General features: G+C 50.7%; 1 protein-coding gene across 4 annotated transcripts in view; it reads right to left on the reverse strand.

Annotated features, from left to right (window-relative positions):
• LOC130260813 (S-adenosyl-L-methionine-dependent tRNA 4-demethylwyosine synthase TYW1-like) overlaps positions 1-13,271 on the reverse strand; it is a 90,041-nt gene that overhangs the window by 39,580 nt on the left and 37,190 nt on the right. For all 4 annotated transcript variants that reach the window (XM_056506541.1, XM_056506544.1, XM_056506542.1 and 1 more), the window contains 2 exons: positions 8,743-8,852; positions 3,241-3,418 (listed from right to left, as the gene is read on the reverse strand). In XM_056506541.1, coding sequence (XP_056362516.1) covers positions 3,241-3,418; positions 8,743-8,852 — 288 coding nt within the window. The remainder of the gene's footprint in view (positions 1-3,240; positions 3,419-8,742; positions 8,853-13,271) is intronic.

Genomic DNA, 13,271 nt, shown 5'->3' on the forward strand with positions numbered 1-13,271 from the left:
GGACTAAACCTCCTGTGCTGTGGGGAGAGCCTGGGTGGAGCCTGATCCCTTCCATAAGTGCCAAGGGAATAAAGGAGAAGCAGCAACACCCCAGTCCATCAGCAAAAGGATGAAAGGGATTAAGAATAACCTAGAAAGGAGCTCCTTCAGAATCCCATGATCACTGAGGTTGGAAAAGCCCTTCAGTGTCACCAAACCAAACCTGTCCTGATCACCACCTTGTCACCAGCCCAGGGCACTGAGTGCCATGTCCAGGCCTTTCCTGGGCACCTCCAGGGGTGGGGACACACCTCCAGGATGGAGACAAACCCTTTCTGTCACTGACAGAAGTGACAAAGGCAATGAGTGTAACACACCCATCCCTCATGGCATCTCCCACCCTGGGCTGCAGCACCAACAGCCACACCCCAGTGTAGCACAGAGCTCTCAGCATCTGGGGGCAGCATTCTGGGAGTGCTTTGTGTGAAGTCTGCAATGAGCAGGCACCAGTCCCAGCTTCATTTGGTTCTCCAGAGAAGATGGGAAGAAACAGGAAGCTATTGTTCAGCTGCCAAACAGTGCCACCTAAAAATACACTGTCACCCAAAGGTGACAGAGGAACAAGAACTGGCCAGAGTGAGACTGACCAGAAAAATCCACTTAATGTGGACACTCAAGTGTCAGAACACATTCTGTGTGTGTGTATTTGGACAGCAAACTGAAACAACCCAGAACAAACTGAACATTACAGTTAAAATCTAAGTTTTGGCAACCAAAAGCCACAGATTTCAAAATGACCAAATGTTCTGGGCCTAAGTGAAGTGCTCAGTTTCCAGGAATACTGAGCCAAACTCTTTCTTTACTCAATGCTGTCTTTGCTTAATTAAAAGGGGCCCTGGTGAAGATGGAGCAGGTGCTTTTCAAAAGAGGGGCTGAGAAAAACCATCTCTTCTCAAACTTAGGGACAGGCAGGAGCCAGACTCACTGTCAGCATAGGGGAAATGAAGGAATCAGAATTGATCCCAGGAGGGATTTCAGCCCCAAACAGGAGTGGTGCACAGGGCTCTGCATGGCTGGGAATCGAGCCTGGATGAGCTGGGCACATTCTGCCAAGGGGAAATAAGGAGAGAGGGCAGCCATGGGTGCAGTGAGAACAAGGACACAGACTGGTGTTTCTGGGATGCAGCTCCAGTGCAGAATTACAGCAAATCCAGCTGTGTGGTACCAGGATGGATTTGGGTGTGAATTTCCCAGCTAGCTCAAACACCTGAGGTGAAACCCAGGAGACCAAATCCATGGCATTTACACATGGATGTGGGCAGAAATCCTGAGCTGAAATCTTCAGCTGAGCTGTGCCACTCAAATAAATTGACTTGAGGCCTCCAGCCCTGGGGTGGCTTCACCAGGCATGCAGGACTGAGCCCACAAGGACCAGGAACAGCAACATCAAAAATGAGCATTTGCTGGTGAGCATTAATAATCATCTGCTCGTTATTGGTATTATTATTATTGATCATAAAGGCAAACCCACACACAGGAGTTGTTCAAGCCATGGATCAGAGACAGGAGCCACTTATGAGTCCAATATGAGCTCAGTTTAGGGGTGTGGAACCTCCCTCAGTTTATTGTGAGCCTGGGGCAGGTGAAGCTGTAGCCCAAAGAGAGGAGGGGGAGAGGAAGGAGGAGAGGAAGGCACAGGGGGCACCTGCTGGAGCCCCTGTCCTGAATCCAGTAACACCCCAGGCCACACTGCCCTCTCCCAGAAGGGTTTGGGAGGGACCTTAAAGCTCATGCTGCCATGGCAGGGACACCTCCCACTGTCCCAGCTGCTCCCAGCCCTGCCCAGCCTGGCCTTGGGCACTGCCAGGGATCCAGGGGCAGCCACAGCTGCTCTGGGCACCCTGTGCCAGCCCTGCCCACCCTCACAGGGACAATTCCTTCCCCTCCCATGCCTGCCCTGAGGCAATGGAAGCCATTCCCTGTGTCCTGTCCCTCCAACCCTGTCCCCAGTCCCTCTCAGCTCTCTTGCACCAGAGGTCACCCTGCTTATTGCACATTGAACTTTTTGACTACAGCTCCTCTGCTGACAGCACAGAAGTGAGTTGGGTGCCTACTTCAGTTCCCATATTAAGCAAATCATCTGCTTTGATGAGCCACGACCAGTTGCAATTTTTAAGACAGCAAGACAAGCATTTTATTTCTTTCTTTTTTGTTTCTTTTTAAAAGGATTCAGCAGATCCAAAAAGTGCAGCTTCCAAATAGAGTGTGTGCTCTTTTTTCAAACTGCTATATTTAGGAAAGAGCAATTTCTATCTACCAGGCACATAATACATGACTTAAAGTAACTTGATTACACAATTATTCAATCATTTGGAATGCCCTTGTAGTGTATAATTACTCACTCCCAAACTGCCTGTCGCCCCCCTCAGTGCCAGATTCAGACCACAAGGAGTGCAAATGAAGGTGCCCCAGGAGCAGTGACACAGGGAAGGAGCTGGAAAGAGCTGGGTGACACACCAAGGCCACCCTGCCCACAGCTCCCACAGCTCCAGGGCTGGGTTTGCTGCTGTTCTGAACTGCTGGGATTCTGTGGTGCCCCAGCCTCCCTGGAGCTGCATCTCCCCACGTGCTGCACGTCCTTTCTGCACTTTGGTAACAGTAGCATGGATGCTCCAAAGCATCAGCAAAAGGGATTCTCTTGAAAGAGTTCATTCAAGTGTTTGGTAGGTTTCTCTCAAGCCCCCTGAGGGAGGTTAAGTGCATCCCACTTTGGTGATGAACATGTGCTTGTCAGCCTTCCTTATCCTGCTGGGGATGCAGGGCTGGACAGAGCTTTGGGTTGAGCCTTTACAGCTGCTCCTCTGGGGTCAGAACAAAGATGAGCCCCAAAAGGCAATCTGAGCTCAGTGCCCTGCTCTGGCTGGCAGGACAGGAGTTATCCCTGCCCCAGCTACAAACCACAGCTCACTCACTGCTCCCCTCTTGCCACACCTTCATAGGTGCCACATTCCATCCTCTCCACTTCCACAAGCAATCACAGCTTGTTAAGGAGGTACAGAAAAGAAAATCAGACTGGTGGGGGGAGAAAGGATGAGAAGGAGCATGGGGAGACTGAGGTTAAAATCACATGCTGAGGGGGATTTTTCATTGTGAGTGCTCATGCAGAGCTGACTCTGACGGGCCACTGAATGGGATTAGGACACAGCTCAGCACACTAATGCTTCAGGAGGAAGCTGAGGAGGGATTTCCTGCAGCTCTTACCTGATCTCCTCAGGGAACTGAGCGTTGGTGACCAGGAAGGTGGAGATGCCATGCTGGTGCAGCAGCCTGATGAAGTGGTTGATGTGTGGGTACATGATGGGCTCCCCCACCAGGGACAGGGCACAGTGCTTCACTGCCAGGGCCTCCTCCAGGAGAGCTGCCTTCACTCCTGCCACACCTGCAAAGGCCACAGCAGCCTTAAATCAACACTGGACGGGGCCCTGAGCAACCTGTCTGGAGGAAGGTGGCCCTACCTGTGGCAGGGGTTGGACCAAGAGGATTTTTAAGGTCCCATCCAACCCAAACCCTTTTGTGGTTCTGTAGCAAATCCCTCTCTCAAATATCTGTATCCAAACACACCCTGGCATCAGGAGGGCTGAGAAGAGCAGCTGGAGCTTCCCAAAGCAGACAGGACAGCAGGCCACAGCCAGGGCCCAGGGTCAGCTCTGCAGCACCCAGGGCTGGGGCTGGTGTGCCCTGGGCACTGCTGAGAGCAATTTGCTGGTAACACCTGAGCCAAGATTAAACATTTGAGACTCAGGGATGCTGCTGAATGCTGAGACACACACAGGGCAACTCAAAGCCACTTCCAGCAGGTGTGTTAAGAAAGCAGCCCAGGTGATGGCTGTGCTGCTGCTGGTCCCCAGGGGCCTCCAGGAAGAGCAGCTCCCCAAACACAGCAAGGGACTGACCCCAGACTGCAAACACTGAATGTGCAGCTCCACAGAGGATGTGATCAAAAGAAAACCCTGCACATGGCATGGTCCTGAACAGCCAGAGATCTTTCAGAAGGAAAACACAAGGAGCTCAAAAGCAGTGTCCATGTGAGAACACCACCTGAGTGCCACTCCTGATGCCCAGGGGAGGGGGAGCCCACCCACACCTGAGCAGGTGCTCAGGACCCCAGATGAAATCAGCTGCCTCCAAACAAGCTTTTGTTCCAAATCTGTCACTTCACATTTCCCTGACATGCCTTGATGTACTCGAATACAATCTGAAGATTCAGACTGGGGGCTGGTCTGTTTTAAAGATAAAAACCAAAGCCTGGAGTGTGAATCCAGGTCCTCAGCTCCCCTCTCGTTGCCTTTATGCTGCAGCACAGAAAATTACAGCTGTGCTGCAAAGCCCAGATAAAAGAGGTGTTTGTGGATATTGCTCCAGCCTCACGTAGCAAAGCTGGTTTGGAATCAGAGCAGGGCTCAAAGCATTTCCAGGCAGCCAGGCTCAGTCCTGAGGAAGTGACAGGACTAATGGTTATTCCATAGAAACCTGACAGCACTAAATGAGAGCTTTATTGGAGAAGAAAGCAGTGTCTTCAGCACACACTGAGATTAAAGGACTAAGTTTCATATTCCTAAAGTCAGTTTTGGAATTAATTAATTTCTCTTTCTCAGCATTTTGCATCTGAACCCTCATAATTACCCTGCCATTTTTATAAGCAGAAGAACAAAATCCCAGCATCCCCTAAAGTTTGAGTGGAACTTTCCCAAAACAGTTTACACCAAACCTGGCACATCCACCCAGAGGAGGGAGTGAGGATGTACACAACCATCCCAGCACATAAATCACCAGCCAGGCAGGGATAAACTGCCCAGGACTGGTGTACTGCAGGAGGGCAGGGACTCTCCTGGATCCCTATGGCTCTGCTCCTGCCACCAGCTCCCAGCAGAGCACATCTCCCTGGAAAAGCTGATTGCAGCTGCTCCCCTAACTTGGGAAAGGACAGCACCACGTGGCACAGCACCCAGGGGAGGTGTAAGGACCTGAGCAGCAGCACAAGCCTGGGGAGCAGGGGGATGAGGGACCTGCTCCATCCATGCTGATCTGTGGGTACTCTGAGGATCTCCTAGGACAGGTCATGCATTTCCCTTTGGTTCTTTCTCTGTATTATCAGATTCCCACTCTCCCATTCCTGAGTTATGTTTCCATCCTGTGTGTGCCCTTTGCAAGGGCACAGAGATTTACAAGTCACTCCCCAGAAAAATGTATCCATCAAATAAACTTCCCAGCCTCACTCCCTATCAGTCTCTCATCATTTACTCCAAGAGAGAATTATGGGGCTTTAATGGCTGTGCTCTCCAAACCCAGTACAAACTGTGGCAACACTAAAGCAGAAGATGATTTATCATCACCCCCAGGCTCCCAGAGCATAGAGGGCTATCCTGTAGGGTATCTTAAAGGAAAAAGGGACAGAAGCATTCTGTTCCTTCAAAGGAAATCTCATTTTTACTGCAATGAGTTGAATGAATAAAGCACCAGATGAGCTCACCAGTTTCTCTGGCCCGTGGGTGTGTGGATGTATCTACCTGCAAAGCTGTGGGACTGGGGCTGCAAAGAGCAGCACCAATTTATTCAAATGGCTCAGGGAAGTACCTGAACAGCACCCCAGACACTCCAGCCCTGAGGATTCCCTAGCTAAGACACTTCCCATACTGATTCCCTAGAAGCCCAAACTGGTTGTTCTACTGTCAAGAGCCAGTGCCCAACACCTCAGCCCTGCTGGGACACCTCTGAGTCCCTGTGGGTGCCCAGCCAGTGCTGCAGGATCAGACACAAGAATGCTGGCAAATGGAGATGGAACCCAACCATTCCCCCACACCCCCCAGTTCAACACAGTTTGTAAATCCCTCCAGGGATGGGGACTCCAAACCTCCCTGGGAAGCTGTGCCAGGGCTGGACAGCCCTTTCCTGGAAGGAACTGCCCCAAAATCCACCCTGAGCCTCCCTGCCCAGCCTGAGCCCGTTCCCTCTCCTCCTGTCCCTGTTCCCTGGAGCAGAGCCCGACCCCCCCGGCTGTCCCCTCCTGTCAGGGAGTTGTGCAGAGCCACAAGGTCCCTCCTGAGCCTCCTTTTCTCCAGGCTGAGCCCCTTTCCAGCTCCCTCAGCCCCTCCTGGGGCTCCAGCCCCTTCCCAGCTCTGTTCCCTTCCCTGGACACACTCCAGCCCCTCAATGTCTTTCCTGGAGGTGCCCAGGACTGGAGGTGCCAGACAGAGCTCAGCCACAACCTGTCCTGCATTCCCCACAGCAACCTGGGCCACCTCACTGCTCCAGCAGGTGCTTCCTGTGGTTTTGCTGGTTTTTTCTCCAAAATCAATCAAAATCAACACCCTGCTCTGTGTGCAGAGCTGCTGGGCTGGCTGGAGGAGCCACTCCTGCTCCTGACCAAGGCAGCCCCAGCCCTGGCACTGCACACTGGGGACTCTGGTCTGTCCCCAGCTCAGTTCACTCAACTGCTCCTACTCTATTTGGATTTCACTGCTTCCACCCTAACAGCATTTCCCCACACACCTGAGGGAAGAATGATGTAAAATTCACTAAATAGAACAGGAGCTCCTGGGCTTTTCTTACCAATTTTTCTTCTCCTTAATAAACCTTTGACTCACAGCAGCCAGGACAGGAATGTTGCCATCTATCACTAGAAAAATAAACCAGCTTTTCTTTTCCCACTTTACAGCACAGTTCTGGTCCAGAGCTTTTCTCTTTTCTCCTTTCACAGTTCCAGGGCAAGGGTAACTGTGCTGAGATGCACAGGCACACTGTGAGTAATATTTATGAATTTGTTTAACAGAAAATAGGCTCCAAAAAATGAGAGAATTGGGATGTCCTGACAGGCCCCCTGACATTTCAGATGCTGAAAAGCCTATCCATAATAATTTCCTCTCCTCAATACATTTTGAGAAGAAAGCAGGGTCAGGGAAGGAGAAGGTTATTCCTTAATCCAGGACGATAATGGCTTTTCTCTAGAGACTTGAAAGCCTCCAGGGCTGGAGGGTCCTCACCTCTCCAGGCCCCATCCTGGCTGAACAAACTCATTTTGATGTGTAACCTGACCCTCCCAAACAGCAACCAAGTCTGCTGTCCCTTGTTCTGGGGACAGGGACAATAGATCTGAGGTTGTGGATCTCCTACAGAACCTCCCAGTGCTCAGAACCACAGAATAACTAAGGCTGGGAAAAATCTCCAGGATCATCAAGTCCAAACATTCCCCCAGCACTGCCAAAGCCACCAATAAACTGTGTCCCCAAATGCTACATCCACATGAATATTGAACATTTCCAGGGATGAGGGCTCCACCCCTGCCCTGCACAGCCTGTGCCAGGGCCTGGCCTCCCTTTCAGGAAGGAATTTCCCCAAAACCCACCCTGAGCCTCCCCTGCCCAGCCTGAGCCTGTTCCCTCTCCTCCTGTCCCTGTTCCCTGGAGCAGAGCCCGACCCCCCCGGCTGTCCCCTCCTGTCAGGGAGTTGTGCAGAGCCACAAGGTCCCTCCTGAGCCTCCTTTTCTCCAGGCTGAGCCCCTTTCCAGCTCCCTCAGCCCCTCCTGGGGCTCCAGCCCCTTCCATACATCCACTGGCTCCACCATGGTGTTTCTCCAGGTGCCCCTGAGTTAAGCCCTGCTCTGAGTGCACCTCTCACCCTCCCCAAATTCCCCTGCAAAGCTGGTGTTCAGCACCACCATCCCCTGGGGCAGGGAGTGCCAGAGAAACCCCAGGCTCAGGAGTGAAGCTTCCCTGGAGCTGCTGCTCCAAACCAGCCATGTGAGGAGAATGAAGCCCACAGAGCCCTAACCTGAGCTATTTTTCCACCCATTATCCAGCTGCAGAGATTGAGACAGAGCAGCTCTGCTCTGCAGGGTTTTGTGCCTGTCACATCCTGGATCCACTGGACTCTCTTTGAGCACAGCCAGGCTAAACAATCAGATTTCCAAAATGCTAGCCAAGGCCAGGGCTCATCTTGCACGTTTTACAGCTGTTCCACTCCATCTGTGCTGCTCACAGGCAGTTGGGAAGAACAGAACCCTGGAGCTGTCCTGCCAAGCTGGCCTGCCCTGCCAGCACACACAGCTGACCTTGGCAGAGTAACCAGATCATCACATTTGGGAAATAAAACCTCCAGCCTTCTCTATAGTTATAGACACAGAATATCAAACTCCCAGGGAATTTCCAAGGGAAGCAAGGTGCAGTGCTTTCCAGAGGTGCTGTGGAACTGCAGCTTCAGTCACAACCACAGGTACTGCATAATTCCTGAAAATCCAAATCCCCTGCTTGCTGCTGTTATTCATGAGACAAAACCAACCCAGAAGTTCCATGGCTAACACAAAGCTGGGTACTAAGGCTGGCAGTGTATTTCCCATCAGCTAAGATGCTGATTGCTGCTGTTTCCTACCTGCCCTCACTCTTCCAGAGGAGCCAGGATCCCTCATCATCCAGGCTGGCTTTAACCACTGTGGAAGGCTCTGTGCACACCAAGGGGAAGGATTTGACAACTACCAGGATGCACCAGAGGCAAGTGCACTCTACTCCCTCCAGGCAGCAGCACATACTCAGTGGCTGAGATTCATCTCAGAAAACATTAAATGTGCCACAGCAGTTTCTTCTCCCCCCTCTTCCTGATATCCTGAACATCAGGCCTCCTTCCCAAGGGACCAGAACATTCTCACCTGCTCTGAAGATGTCACTGCTGGTTATCCTCTAACAGCATCAGGGGTGGGGGCAGAGGAGTTACCTTTGAACTGCCTGATCATGTTCTGGTGCTTCTCAATGGCCTCCTGCAGGATCACCTCGGGCGGGTCCATCTTCCAGCGCCACTCGGTGCCCACGGGGTTCGTGTGGTGTCTGGGGGAAGAGGGGACAGTCACTCACTGCACCTGCAACCCACCTGGACCTCACCTGCCACCTGAGGATTTGGCACCAACCACACTCAAAGCAACAAAAGATCCTCAGCAACCTCCTGCTGCTGCCCTGACCTTTGGGTGTCACCTCTGAACACCTCTCACACCCCTCTCCTTCCAGGCTCTGAAGAATGAGCCTTGTGGATAATACTTATACACTTATTTTCAAGCACAGGTGAAAGGTTTCTAAGTTAAAATAATGTCTGCAAAAACCTCTGTAAAGAAAGGGAAACTGCTTCTGCCTCCTCTTCTGCCCACAGCTACACAAAGCTCTGGAGAAGGGAGGTCCCAGGCCATTTTTAGTTCCATTTCAAAGGTATCAAAGCAGCCCCTGAGCACAGGATTTGTTTCTGCCCCAATGTTTGTGTGGTGCTCTGGTACCAGGACAGATGAGGGCAGGCTCCTCCAAACCCCCTGAAGACAGGAGGAGGCCTGCACTGTTCCAGGGATGCATTCCTGGGGAATCTGGGTTATCTCCCAGATTTTAATCCCCCTGAGCCAAGCAGATTGCAGAGGAAAAGTCCCAGATCTTCCATCTGAGAACAGCTGGGTCACACTGGGGTGGGAAGCCAACCTTGCCTGGAAAGGATCCCCATATTTTGTTTTCTTGGAAAACAGCAAAAGCCAAGCCAGGTAAATCCACCCAGGCATCTGGAAGACCCATGGAGTTCCTCCCCATTTCTTACTTTATTAGCATGAGAGAATCATCCAGCCCTTAAATACCATCTTAAGGAAGTCAATGAAATTCTGTGTTTTCACCTCCTTGTTCCCTCTCCATCTTTTCCTGTTTCATCCCAAAATATGTTACCAAAGTCCCTTCAAGTTCTTCCCTACTCTGAGCTGCCCACAGAGTTCATTAAGAGCAGCACATTGTGCAGGATCTTTCACAAAAGCCCTTGGACTAACTCACCTCTGGACAAGAAAACAAGGCCAAGCAAAACACACTCCTGACACTCCCAGGTGACTTCCTGCACCTCTCCACCACCCTGGGAGTCAGCCCTGGGACACCTGAGAGGGTACAGCTGCACTCAGCCCTCCAGCTGCAGGGGATTAGGACAAGACTCCCAGCATTTCACTGAGGGAGATGGGACTGGGATCCCAGGATGAGGGGCTGGTCCAGTCATCACCAAAGGCTCCCAACGACCTCTGGATGAGGGGGAAGGGATTCAAACCAAAAGAGAGTAGGTTTGGCTTGGATAGCAGGAAAATATGGCCCTGGCAGTGCCCAAGGCCAGGCTGGACAGGGCTTGGAGCAGCCTGGGGCAGTGGGAGGTGTCCCTGCCATGGCAGGGGTGGCACTGGATGGGCTTTGAGGTTCCTTCCAACCCAAACCATCTGGGATTCTGGGATTGTCCAAGTGAAAAACACCTGCAGCTGCATCCTGACAGTGCTGAAAAACAAACTCCAAACCCAGACTCAATAAAATCAGCCTTTTGGCCCAAACATTTTTTTCATTCACTTCAAGAGCAAAGATTCAAACACTGCTCTCCCAGACTTCAACACCTTAAGGATCCTTTAAGCCAAAACAGCTTTGAATTTCCCCTTTATTTTCACATCTGGCAACATAAGAAGTTTTCTGAATGTCAGCTATAAAAGGCATTTATAAAACTCTTCCATGTTTAACTGCAAAACTTGTACCTTGTATATTTAATAGGGCCAGCTGGCAGAAAGTCAATAGGCTCTGGGTGCACCCTGGACAGCTATTAGTGTCCAACAGGCCCTGCATTTTAAACACATCCCACTGTTTAATAAACACACCAGGTCAAGTCTACAGGGCTGCTTATTTGGCAAAAAGGATGTTCTCTGCCAAGAGGAGGATAAAGCAGTAATAGCTTGGGCTCAGGAGATTGTTCCCCAGTCCCCAGCACAGACAGAATTTCAGTCACCTTCCCACTGCCCCCAGGCTCTGTGACCTCCCATCACCCACCTCACTGGCTGCACCAGTACTGAGCAGCAGTTTGTGTCAGGGATTCCCTCCTTCCTTCCCAAAACAATACAAGTCAAATGGAATCTCACCCAAACCCACACACAGCAGAAAACCTTGATTTTAGCAGGTTTGGTTGGCTCCTTCAGAGACACCTCAGTCCCAGGGAACACGATGGGAAGCACCTGCTGGCTCTCCTGGAATCTCCCCAGCCCCCCAGCCTGCTCCTATCCAGCTTCCCCTGCAGTCCCAGCACACCCCTGATCCACCAGCAGCATGGGACACATTCCCAGTGTCCCTGGCAGCTCCTGGGAGCCCTGGGAAGGTGCAGCTTCCCTGGGGCTGTGATGTGCCTCCTCAATCCCCTGGGGGCTATTTTAATAAATCACCTTTTGCTTTATACATTCTGCAAATGGTTATTAAGAGTTCTGAGGGCAGATGCAGCTCAGGTACAAAATATAATTTATTGACTGACCCAGGGTGATAGCTGGTGGGGAAGAGGAAGGTGAGGAAGTGCTGGTGGCAGTGACATGAGAGGACAGAGCACACATTCCCAGAGAGGGCAGGAGCAGAATAAAAATAAGAAGAGTTCAAGAAGCAGTCTCAGTGAACCCTGGGAGCCAGCAGGGAAATCCCAGAGGAGAAGAGCTTAAGGGAAAAGAACTTCAGGAGAACTGGCAGTTTTGGAAGCCCTGTTAAGACAGAAGTGCAAACTGCAGCAATAAAAAGCAAAGACAGAACAAGAAAATCAATCTGCTCTTCTGCAGCCTCATGATCCTCCAGCTGCAAACAAAAGGAAGAGCACAAAAACACAGGGGAATCAGCAGAAAGGGGAAGCAAAACATCAGCCATGATCAGGAAAGGACACACAAAAGAAATCCCAAGGATTTTCCCTGGAATGATGGCAGGAGAAAGAGGGAGACCACAAAAAAAGCTTGGCCAATGCACAAGCCAACCATGTTTAATGTTCCTGCTGGTACAAAATGAAACCTGGCTGTACCTTTTGTTCTGCACCTCCTGAGAGCAGCAGAGACCAGGACCAAGATATGGAATCTGAATGAAATGTTTTCTTTCCCTAGGGTGAGTAAAGTCACCCTGGACAGGGTGGATAAATTGGCTGACAGCATCAGAGGGTGTCAGGGATAGACTGGATGGATATTAAGGGAAATTTCTTCATGGAATGGGTTGTAAGAGGGCAGTGGTTTAAAAGCCCTGTGGATGTGGCACTTGAGGACAGGGTCTGGTGGCCTGGCAGTGCTGGGGGAACAACTGGACTCAAGGATCTTAGAGGGCTTTTCCAACCAAAGGAATTCTGTGATTCTCTTCCAATTGAAACCTTAAAAATGGAAGATGGCCCATGCTGAAAAGCTCATCCCAACTCTGAGATGCTGCCTTTTAAAAGAGCAGAATCTCCTGAAAGGCAGGTGATTCTCACTGTCCTGTGCTTGTGTCCACCCATCCCATCATCCCCATCCCATCATCCCCATCCCACTCCACTCCATCCCATCCCTGAACCCTGCTCAGCACAGTTTCCCAGACTATTCTAAAACTCACTTGGATCTCAAGAGTGCAAATTCCCTTTCAAAGCCCCCAGTGACTGTCCCACATCAGTGACTGCTGGACCTGGCACCATCCCCTGCAGGGACACCCAAGGCCCAGCATGGACATTTCACAGCCCATAATCTGCTTATATTCACTACTGAGGCCATAAATTTGGGAGCTGAATGTAACAAGTCCCAGGACTTTCAGGAAGTCCAAGTCCAGGAGAACACAAAGTGCTATAAAATGAAAATCAGAGATTTCAGCCCACACATGAACACTTTCTCCTAGAAATGCCTCAGATGACAAAGCTGGCAGCACATGAAGGCACCAAGATTCTTTTTCTTTACTTTTTTTTTTTAACCAGGGTCATGAACTGAGCACACTGTCAGATGTGCTCTCCTCACCCTATTCAGTTGGTTATTTTGAGAGCTCCTGGCAGACATGCAGGCCCAAAACTCAACAAACCAGTGAATAATCCAATGTGAGGGATGAACCTTGGTCACAACAGATCCCTGCTGGAAACAAAACCATAACCAAACTGAAACCCTGGGAGAAAAGAGCAGCAGCTGAGCAGAGCCAGGGCTGGTGGCTGTACATGCACAGAGACTCTCTGAGCTTTCAGGTTCAGCTTCCAGGTGCTCCAAACCTGCAGTGTTTGATACCAATACTGCCCATTTCCCTGAGGAATTTACCCTCTGCAATCGAGTTAGTTACTGAGGAGAAGCTTTTGTTTTCATCTGTTTTCAGTTTCTTCTTAATTTTTTGAAGACCTTAAGTACTTCTCCTATGAGAAATTATTAATTTTTAATCTCTGTATTTTGCAGGGCTTACTGTGTTGCCTGGCTTTTGGCCACCCACTGATTTAGTGTCTGAACTCAACTCCAGTTGCTATCTACA

The sequence above is a fragment of the Oenanthe melanoleuca genome, chromosome 19 (genome assembly GCF_029582105.1).
Source record: "Oenanthe melanoleuca isolate GR-GAL-2019-014 chromosome 19, OMel1.0, whole genome shotgun sequence".
Classification (NCBI taxonomy): Eukaryota; Metazoa; Chordata; class Aves; order Passeriformes; family Muscicapidae; genus Oenanthe; species Oenanthe melanoleuca.